Source organism: Mus caroli, unplaced genomic scaffold (genome assembly GCF_978045245.1).
Source record: "Mus caroli unplaced genomic scaffold, Mus_caroli_1 scaffold_4, whole genome shotgun sequence".
In the NCBI taxonomy this organism is placed as follows: Eukaryota; Metazoa; Chordata; class Mammalia; order Rodentia; family Muridae; genus Mus; species Mus caroli.
The window spans coordinates 104670164-104681853 of NW_028227259.1; the positions used below are offsets into that span (position 1 = coordinate 104670164).

General features: G+C 41.5%; 1 protein-coding gene across 13 annotated transcripts in view; it reads right to left on the bottom strand.

The window, feature by feature from the left end:
• Lin54 (lin-54 DREAM MuvB core complex component) overlaps window positions 1-11690 on the bottom strand; it is a 59883-nt gene that overhangs the window by 26799 nt on the left and 21394 nt on the right. For all 13 annotated transcript variants that reach the window (XM_021163112.2, XM_021163109.3, XM_021163108.3 and 10 more), the window contains 2 exons: window positions 8825-8948; window positions 4187-4329 (listed from right to left, as the gene is read on the bottom strand). In XM_021163112.2, the coding sequence (XP_021018771.1) occupies window positions 4187-4329; window positions 8825-8948 (267 nt within the window). The remainder of the gene's footprint in view (window positions 1-4186; window positions 4330-8824; window positions 8949-11690) is intronic.

Genomic DNA, 11690 nt, shown 5'->3' on the forward strand with positions numbered 1-11690 from the left:
CACAGGTACCGTCCTGTGAGCGGAAAGACCACTACCAAGCCTTAGGCTGAGTCAGCTTCCCCATCAGCATCAACTCCTTTCTTTGCTCCTCCCATCAAAGACCAGAGAGTTTCCACGCAAAACTTTCAACTAAAACATTTGCAACACACACCAATTTTGGTTAAATTAGTACAAAAACTACAAAAGAATTATTCGAAACTTATCCTATGTGGCCAATATTATTCTGACACCAAAAGCAAATAAGAAAACAAATATTATTCTGACACCAAAAGCAAACAAACACCTTAGAAGCACCGTTAGAGTACAGGGGCTGAGAGAAGAGAACTGTCTGTTGTAAGCTGGGAGCTAACCCCGGCTACACAACGCTCCAAGACAAGCTGGACTACAAAGTAAGGCACAAAGAGCGACATGTTCATCAGCAAGTAGATTGCAGCCAACCACATGCGCACCTCAACAGATACAAAAAGAGTTTTATGAAACTTAGTAACCATTTGTGATAAAGCTCTCAAGAAATTACACATGGAAGGAACATAATCATATGAGACCATATTACACACAGAAGGAACATATTCAATCATGTGAGATCATATCCAAAAATCCAACAGCTAGCATTCTACTCATGAGGAAGAACTTTATAAAAATCTCAAGAAAAAAATGATTATTTTCACTACTTTTACTCAATAAAAGTGCTACAAGTCTTACACAGACCAACCAGGGAAGAAAAAGACACACTATTCGTACTGGAAATGCAGAAGTCAGATTGTTACTATAGGTAGATGATATGCAGAAAAGCTAATGGTAAACAACAAAGTCCTCAAGTGTCAAGACACACAATCAACAGTTAAAAGCCACAGTCCTGCTGGAGAGCAACAGCAGAGAACTATCTGAGACAGACATCAGGAAAGCCATCACACAACAGTCACCAACACAAACACACAAAACCAAACCCCACAATACTGAGGCATATACTTCACCAGAAAAGTGAAAGAGTTCTACAATAAAAACTATAAACCACTGATTACATGAAGCTGGATTAATACAGCTCGGTGACAAAACACAGGCTCAGAACATGTGATACCTTTGGTTCAATTCCCAACACCAAATTAATTTCTACACTGGGAACAAGGAATGCTAACGGCACACAAACACACACATATCTTTCTCTTAAGACATGAATCTCAAGCTAATGTTTACCTGAGACTCGGGTGACCTTGAACTTGTGGCCACGAGCCTCTGCCTCCCCAGGAGCTGAGGTTACAGGGGTGTGCACTGCTACAGACTGAACAGAAGGAGGGGCTTCCTGTGAGCTGGGCAAGCACTGGATCAGCGAGCTACATCCCCAGTCCAGGAGCAGGAGCAACAACACGTACCGGCCATATGGCCAGCTACCTTGTAATAAGTAAACCTTAATTCCAATGTTCCACTGTGGTCACTATTTTGTGGTATTGTATATGTTGTGTCAGGAAATGTTCGTGAATCCCAAAAGATCACCAAGGAGCCGATTCAATGCAATCCCATTAGGGTCTCTTTATTCAAGCCCAAGCTTGGGCTCCCCTGCCAACCCTGACACAGAACAAAGGTGGACTCCTGAGCCTAGTTTCAGGCAAGCATTTATAAAGGCAAGAATTAGGTATCTAGCCTGACACACGTCGGACTAGGGTGGGGTGGGGTGTCATTATGGCCTTTAACATAATTGGCTAAGGGCTGGAGAAATGGCTTAGCAGTTAAGAGCGCTGACTGCTCTTCCGAAGGACCTGAGTTCAAATCCTAGAAGCCACATGGTGGCTCACAACCATCTGTAATGAGATCTGATGGCCTCTTCTGGGGTGTCTGAAGACAGTTACAGTGTACAGTGTACTTGCATATAATAAATAAATAAATCTTTAAGAAAAAAATTGGCTGGTGCTAGAGCCAAACCATAAACTTGACTTCTGCTTTCCTCCTGATTGGTGGTTGTTAGGAAGTGAAGTGTCAGGGGCGGGCTTGTAACCTGAGGGTGCAGATTTGTTGGGAGGTAACCTGGAAACTGGTGCTAGGTACCAGCCTCTTAGCTAATTTGAGTTCAACCTTAGATCAGGTTCTCTAAGATGGAGTCTGAACCCAAAAGGTTTGGTCTCTCAGCACATATTAATGTTAATGAGTGGTCTGTGATAAGTTTTCATACTCATCTTAATCCCTTATTTCATCTGACTGGGCATTAACTCAGATCCACAGAATTGAACAAGTATCAGGAGTGGGTACTTATCACTGTGCTAATACATGGAATCTTAAGGAAATTTTTTCCTTTTTAAGTTATGAGAATACTATTTTTGGGGCTACCAAAGTAGAAGCTGAGTATTATCAGGGCTTTTACATACTCATTGGAACTTCCACGTAATCACTCTCTGCCTTTTGAATTAATTAGTTTTGCACATTAAGATACTGGGCTTAAGAAACTGAAATATACCATAATGAACATTTCTAAAAAGAAACACTATCATTTCCCATCAAAAGGTACATACACTGGAAGCAAGAAAAAAACGAGGATATAATTGGTAAAACCTAAAGCTAAGAGAAATAAAAAGACATCCCTTCATGACTTCAGTGTTTGCTTGCATGTCTAATAAATACCTATGAAATTCATGATTATTCAGAAAATGCAATAAAAGAAATCTGTCCTCCAGGGAGTGACAACTGCAGGTCAAATGGGCCGAGAAAGCAAACATTCTGATGTTCTACAATGGAAGCCATGACATTAGAGTGAGGACTGTCAGAAGTGTTACAAACCAAGGTTGTCACCAAGCCTACATAGGGAGAGATGCTAGGAGAAGAAATGGGACCCAAGAGGCTCACCAGCAGACACAGAAGTGAACAGGGGGACCAGGGCAGAGCAGAAAGAGGCAGATCTAGCCACATGGTAGGACATCATGCCAGGATTAGTCAGGGTAAGCTAGAGAGCTGGCTGGGAGATGGCCTGGAGTTTGAGGCCAGCATAGGCTCTATAGAAAGACTCTGAAGACAGAGCAAAGCAAAACAAAAGAATAGCCTTCTCTGTATAAATCTTAGTAGCAAGCACACACACACACACACACACACACGCACACACACAGGTTCCAGTCTACCTGTAATAACTGAAACTCTGCAAAGAGCTCCTAATGCTTCCATCTAATGTTCGCATTGGACTCCTGGAGATGAAAACCTTATCCTTCTAGGATTCAGCCCCACGTGTGAAAAGCATGAGACAAGAAGCTGAGTCCACTCAGTTATAGAAAACACCATCTATGTGAACATACCACTTTGTATCTGGATGCCGACTTTAATTAGCTGTATGATATCATATTTATATATTATAGAGAGCAAACGTTCAATGTGGCTTTACTTATGAATAGCTACAAATCAAGGAGGAAGCTGACAACGAGATGGTGTATTTCCAGACACACAGGGTGGCATCTAACAGAAAAGGAAAGATGTGACCTTTATAATATACCTGCTTTGTATGTTTTTCTACGTTGGCATAATGATGCTTGTGAGTCTCACTCGCCTCGTTTACACTGAGAGTGTGCTTAGCACGCCTGAGTCCTTTCCCAGTCCTCAGTGTTACCCAGCGGGAGCTGGCATTGCCATACATAGTTACTTTAGCAATGTTACACTATAAACTCACGACATCTGTTTATTATTAGCCAAATAGTAATTTTGCTAAATACTAGCTGAAGAGTAACTAACTACATCATATATATCCTTCACTAAAAACTTGTATTTATATTCATACAGGCCATAAAAGCCACCAATGATCACTCTGTTGCCAAGTGTTTGAAGTAAAATCTTCACTAGGCAAAACTCCTTGCTTGTGGTTGAGAGCAGAGGTCAGTGGTAGAGCACTTGTCAAAACCCCAGTACCAAACAAACTAATAAACAAGGCTGGGAGTCCTGGATCATCCTGCCTAGAAACCACACTGGGGAGGTAGAGGCAGGAGGATTTTAGGTCCTAGGCCACCCAAGGTTACACAGTAGACTCAGTCCTAAACAAACCAACAAGCAAAAAAGAAAAAAAATATTCTGATTAGTAAATGAATCCTATATTCACCAAGTACCTATTAATAACTGCTTAGGAATATATGAAAACTAAAGTACTTGAAGAAGTTACTTGTAAGACAATAAAAGAATCAATCACAATATTTGGCATTTGGGGCTCATTTTCTTTTTTTACCTTATTTGGCGACTTCAAAGGTGAGATGGCTATCTTATTTGGTGTCTGTGTTGTTGAATTTAAAGTTGATCCAATAACACCACTTTCTGATATTGTTATGGTCTTTGATGGAGTTCCAGGAGTAGACTGTGAAAGAACCCTACCTGCAAATGAGAGGGAACCCGTCAGCTGATGAGTTTTAGTAATAGTCAAAAAAAATTTCACACAGTGATGATCTCTCTATATAAGGATTTTAGTTTCATATATATCAATATATGACTTTAGAGACACAAGTGAGACCCCAATGAACAATAGGGACCACAAAACAAAACTTCTTAATAATACCTAATACTAGATTACCTAGCAGTGCCCCCTGAACCATAGTTAAGCTATATCAATGACAGACAGACAGAGAGAGAGAGAGAGAGAGAGAGAGAGAGAGAGAGAGCGAGCACTTGGAACAACTCAGGACTTGGTCCCCAAGTTTCCTTTGTCTCTGTACTCTTACACTTACAACAGCTATCTTCCTATTTGAACTTAAATCATGTAGAGCAAAATTAAAACCAACAGTTCTGCAGGGAGGGCAGCTTGGTTGGCAGAGTGCTTGCCTCGCATGCAGGGAGCCATGAGAACCTCATAAGCCAGGCAAGACAGGACACCTGAGGATCCAAGGACTTTCTCAGCAACAGAGGAACCAGCCAGGAATATGTAAAACTTAACTCAAAAAACAAAACCAAAAATCACACAGACCCGTACGAAACAGCTACTGAGGCCAGAGAGGTGGCTCAGTGGTTAAGATCACATGCTGTTCTTCCAGAAAACCAGAGTCGGCTCTCAATACCCACATCAGGAGGCTGCAGCTCTTTATACTTCACCTCTAGGGATCTGATGCCCTCTGCTGGCCTCTGACCCAAACAAGTGACCGTACACAAACAATCAATGTCATTTTAAACATTTTTTTTTTTTAAGATTTATTTATTTATTATATGTAAGTACACTGTAGCTGTCTTCAGACACTCCAGAAGAGGGCGCCAGATCTCGTTGCGGATGGTTGTGAGCCACCATGTGGTTGCTGGGATTTGAACTCTGGACCTTCGGAAGAGCAGTCGGGTGCTCTTACCCACTGAGCCATCTCACCAGCCCCATTTTAAACATTTAAAAACTATTTTAAAGTAATTTTTAAATGTTTCTTTCCGGAGTTGGGGGATGGCTCAGTGGTTAAGAGCACTGACTGCTCTTCCAGAGGTCCTGAGTTCAATTCCCAGCAACCACATGGTGGCTCACAACCATCTGTAATGGGATCTGATGCCCTCTTCTGGAGTGTCTGAAGACACCTACAGTGTACTCATATATATAAAACAAATAAAATCTTTTTAAAAATTGAAAACAGCATAGTCAATAATAAAAACACTATTACTTTAAGTATTTCAAAATACTAACATTCAAATTACTTCAGTTAAACTGTGATTGACAGTGCTGTTTTATACTATTTAGGAACTACCATGAAAGTCACTAGTTATTGTGGTTACTGACACTCTAATGGTTGTTTGTGAAAATATACTTATTTATGGTATAGATTAAGGCTGAAATGTTTACAGGGAAATACTTTCTATCAGAAATTGCTGTATAACAATACTCAGATGGAGGGATGAGGGCTTATGAAATGAGATTGGTCACGACCTAATGATTGTTCAAGCTGACTGAAGATGTAATCAAATTTCATTAAGTGAATTTCCTTACAAAGTAAAAACTATATGCACATGTGTATGTGTTCACAGGTTTGCTGTCAAAGGGTTACACCTCCAGCCTTGTGTATGTCTAAGAATGGGTTTGTGCAAGTGAGTGCAGTGCCCTGGGGCCCAGGAGGGTGGGAGTTAGGGCCTAATGTGAGCCGCCATATGTGGCTGCTGGAGCCAAGCTGCACTCTTACCCACCGAGCCACCTCTCCAAACTCTTACAGACAATCTCAATTATTGAAGATAATTAATACTTGGGGGGGGGGCACTTAAAATGAACTCTGAAGCAAAGAACTGGCAGGATGGCTCCTCAGGGGAAAGTGCCTCCCACACACACCTGATGACCCGAGAAAGGAAGCAAACAAATTCTCAAAGTTGCCCTTGATTTCCACACGCCAACACAATAAGCATTTACATTTTAAAGCAAATTCTAAATATGGAAGAAAACTAAAAGCAGACGTCCTTCCTTCAGGCTTTCTATGTTACAAGGCCTCCCATCTACTGTGCTACTACTGTTCCTTACCACAGCAACGGCGGCCGGCCACTGTGAGCTGGGCTTCCCTGGGAAACGAGGCTGCTGAGGGGGCCTTCCGGCCTTTAGACCAACTGGAGATCATCCCTTTGGCACTCAGGGGAGGACTAAAGTGAAAGCAGAAGCCCCTTATAGGAGCTGCGACCCTGTGAGCTACCCAGTGGGCCAGCTGAGGGGCTGTGAGGTATGGAGCACCCTAAACTCAGGAACTGGGCAAGATGGCCACATGGTCAGTGCCCCAGGGTGGGAATTAGGAATTGGTGCCAGGCGATGTTCCTGTTCGCAGATTTCACTGTTTTGGGGTAGAGGCCTAGGTTACTGTAGAGTAAACCTAGGGTCTAACACTCTAGGCAAGTGCTTTATCACCAAATTATGGCCCAGTCTACAAGCCTTATATTAAGGACTATTATTTACAATATTTAATGTCAGCTTGGAGTATGATGGTGTCACATGCTTGAGGCTTTCCCTTCTCCCTCAGTGGAAAGTGATTCCATTTAATGACTAGGTCTCCTGGATCCCTCGCTGGGCTCCATCTGTAATTGCGTTACTTCTTCCTAAGGTCTATTAAGGCTGCTGAGATAGTTCTGTGGGTAAAGGTGCCTGCACCAGGCCTGAGGCAACGACCCCAAACCCCACGTGGTGGGAGAGAGGAGACTGCCTCAAGTTGCCCTGTGAGCCCCACAAATCCTCGAAGGCACATCAGAGCTTACACTCAGTTTGCATTGGGATATTTCATGACACACTTGGAATCCAGGGGTTTGTTGTTGCTTTTGTTTTCTAGGGAATCTGCTCGATTTTCCTCTTATTTTTACTCTCTCGTCATTTAGTGTGTTCTCAGTCCGGCTGTTCACAGGCCAGGTGCGTGTAGAAGTCAGATGACGACCCCCTGGAGGTCAGGTCTTTCCTTCTTCTCTGTAAACTTAATACTGACAGGTCCAAGCCAAGAAATGAATCAAGCAAAGAATATTTTAAGCAAGGGTGTGACAAGATCAAATCTGTCCTTTAGAGAAATGAGGTATACCTTGGTAAATCCATCTTAAGACATTCTGGAAAAGCACCCACTGCACTAGGGAGGCTGTATCAGCAGACCACTGTAAAGTCAAAAGCCAGCCTGGGCTACAGAATGGGCACCGGCTAGTCAGGGCTACAGAGCAAGATCCTGACTCTCACCCCCTCTGCAAACTAAACTTAGTGCACACAATTCTAGAGACAGAACAGATATTGAGCATTTTGTCTGCAATTACAAGGCAACACCAGGACTAACTTGCAAAATGCCATAAATGACCCAAGGACTGAACAACAGCACCCATGACAGTAGTCCACGACAGTCAGGGAGAGCTGCACAGCTGGGGATCTTGTTGTTGTTTTTTATTAATGTAAACTGATATCAAGGCCTGAGGCACAACCTTTCTACTGAACTACTACAATCCTAACAGAGCATTTGAAATCTACATATCTGAATTGATACAGTTACCTGTAATGATACATTTTAAAGTATATAACAAAAAGGAACTGGGTAGCATTAAGGGGAGTGCTGGTAGACATACTAAAGCTTAAATTCTGTTATATTTTGATAACAAGTATTTGATAACATGACAATTTCCCATTCATAAAGAATTTCATGTGAAGCCAGAGAAACTGGGCTATGATTAACTATTTTGTGTGTGTGTTTTTTAAGAATTATTTATTTACACTGCCACTGTCTTCAGACACACCAGAAAAACAGATCAGATCCTGTTACAGATAGTTGTGAGCCACCATGTGGTTGCTGGGAATTGAACTCAGGACCTCTGAAAGAGCAGTCAGTGCTCTTAACCACTCAGCCATCTCTCCAGCCCCACTTTTTTGTGCTTTTATAGGTTTTGTTTTTTCTGTGTATGAATCTGTGTGTTTCTTCTGCTTTCTCTTTGCTGTCTTACTCTTTGTCCTGGTTAGCCTATTTGTTTTCTAAGAGAGAGAAAGAAGACTGGAGTTGTGGGGAGAGGATCTGAGAGGAGCTGAGCGGAGGAGCTGGAGAGGAACTGGGGAACCACGATCAAAATATAGTGAATAAAAAAAGATTTCAATTAAAAAAAAAAAGAGTACAAAACTCCAAACAAATAAGCTATAATTATTCTAAAACATTTTTTTAAAGATTTATTTATTTATTATATGTAAGTACGCTGTAGCTGTCTTCAGACACACCAGAGGGCATCCCATTACAGATGGTTGTGAGCCCCATGTGGTTGCTGGGAATTGAACTCAGGACCTTCAGAAGAGCAGTCAGTGCTCTTAACCACTGAGCCATCTCTCCAGCCCATGCTAAAACATTTTAAAGTGACAGAGAACCTTTTCTAAATCTAGGACAGACACACACACACACAAGGCTGACAAACTATAAGGACAGATAACCTGTGACGACGGGTGGAGATGCTTGAGTTGTCTGTCCCGTAACTGCTTTGCTATTTATTGGTTTTGCAAAAATCAGCTTCGTGATCACTGGACCCGAAGTTGGTGTCCGAGGCTTCTTAGCAATCTGAAACATAAATAACCATGAAGATATCTGTTTCCATAAAACATGTGTGCAGTAAAATGAGACAGCATTCATACACAGTAGTACAGTAAAGTCAGGTCATTGAGCAAGTATATCTATATATTAAAGTATAAAACATTTAAAATAAATCCACTCACCAAAATATTAATATGATCATTATGTATAAGAGCATGTGTCCTTACACCTCTACTTTCCAATAAATCCCTAGTCTCTCTGAAACACTCTGATGGTTAAAACAGTAAAGTTTAATAGTAATAATGTTTAATAATGAGAGTTGACACACAATATTAGTTTTCCAACTAGGCTATTCAATAATAAAAAGAAGGAGTTTTAAAAATACAGTACGAATAATGAGGCACTGCTGCACACATACACATGACCACATTTACCTGGAACCCAATGTAAATTACAACTTTACAGTTACATTGTCCTTCTTTTCTCTTTCTCTCTCTTTTTTACATGTTTGGGATACATTCTCTTTCATCAGCTAAGAACTGCAAATTGGTCTTGAACTCAAGGTAATAACCCTGCCTCAGCTTCTTCAATACTGAGATTACAGATAAGAACTACCATGCTAAGCAGACTTAGAGCTACACACACACATACATACCAGGAGAGGGGCTGACCCAGTTAATGTCAGGCCTTCACTCCCAAGTGTAGAGATTACAGGTACAAGCCACCATACTCAAAGCTCAATGTTTTTCTACTTCAACTGTCACCAAATGCAAAGACCTTCTGCTAAAAGGCAGGAGCAAAAACTTACCTGGCAAAAACTCAGAGCTTAGTGTGTGAGGAACATTAGAGATTTTATCTTTTGGCAGAAATGTACACTGAGACCCTGAAGTATTGTTTATTACTGGAGATGACTCACATAAATAAACAAGACTAACATGAGTATTAGCAATACATCAGAAACAGAATTGATCACAGCTGAATACCAGCTTTATGTGCTCAAATTGCAGACAGCACACAGTTACGCTCACAGTGCTGTGTTCTTACACTCAGAACGTATCAGTAACACAAATACCTATGAGATAAAATCATTTCTTCACAAGGAATCCACTGGTGGTATCAATACAATCAGCTTGCACACCATGACAATACCTGAGTAAATGAACTCTACTTTAGAAAGTTGGTATACCCTAGAGACACAAAAGGAAATACCCCAGTGTGCTCAGTAAAGCTCTAAAGCAAGGTGGAATTTCTACACATTTTAACGTCTACACATTGAGTTAGTGACCACAGAGGTGGCGAGTCTTAGAAACACAGACCCTTAGCTAGAAAGTGAGACTTCAAAGTATTTCCCCTCTTCCTGACTTTCACCATCATGTGCTATACACTTAGCAAACAGGAAAATGATCTAAACAATGGAACCAAAAGCACATTAATTATTCAAATGAACACTCTCGTTTGTTCTTACAGTAGTGTCCCTTTAGCACTGCTAAAAATAAAGATTTCCAGATCCATTAAGAAACCATAGGTTTTCTTAAAAAAGGCCTCCCATTGCCCAGCTGGCCTTGACCTCCTTCAGTCTCTTCCTCTGCCTCTACCTCCCAAGCATGGGGGTCACAGACACACACCACCACACCTGTTCTTATGTTATGTGATACTGTGCATGCCCTTGAAAATGATTCTTTACTTACTGTTGTTCTCGGGTAGCTTAGGAATGGAAGGGAGCTGGCCTGGGCTATGCTCGTTTGCTAGAGTGCCTGCCTGGCACGCACAAGCTCAGTAACCTAGGAGCGCTTACTGCTCTCACAGAGGACCCAGGCTCTGCGCCCAGCACCCACACAGCTCTTCTGCAACTCCAGACTCAGATCTGATGTCTTCTGCACATTCCAAGAACTAGGAACACACATGGTATATAACACACACACACACACACACCCTCAGGTAAAACATTCATACACGTAGATAGATAGACAGACAGACAGACACACAATACATAATACAAAAGCAAATAACTTAAAAATTTTAAAGTCACTTTCAATAAATTTATATAAGCAGATTAAGTCAAAAAAAAAAAAAAGAAACCTTACAAATAAGGTAGAAAAGTCAGCCAATAACTCATTGAATAACTTTCAGCATCATGTGGGACACACTCAGGGGTCACTAAGGAGCTCTGCTGCTTAGACTGCTAGCTACTTATTATGGTTAGCTCTTTGAAATTAAGGATAACTATACTGCTATCATGAGGGCCACTATCGTGTGTATGCCACTATCGCTGCCTGTGACACAGTGACCTTTTTCATTACGCTTGAAATTGGAGCTCCTTTATTCTTGCCTGCTGTCCATACTCTAACAGCCTCAGTAATCTGGCTACATTTTTTTTAAAGATTTATTTATTTATTTCATGTAAGTACACTGTAGCTGTCTTCAGATACTCCAGAAGAGGGAGTCAGATCTCATTTTTAAAAGATTTATTTATTTTGTGTACATGAGTATACTGTAGCTGTCATCAGAAAGAGGGCATTGGATCCCATTACAAAGGGTTCTGAGCGACCATACAGTTGCTGGGAATTGAACTCAACACCTCTAGAAGAGCAGTTAGTGCTCTCAACCGCTGAGCCATTTCTACAGCACTCTGACTAAATTTAAAATAATGCTGTCCGGGCGGTGATGGCACATGCCTTTAATCCCAGCACTTGGGAGGCAGAGGCAGGCAGATCTCTGAGTTCGAGGCCAAACTGGTTTACAGAGTGAGTTCCAGGATAGCCAGGGCTA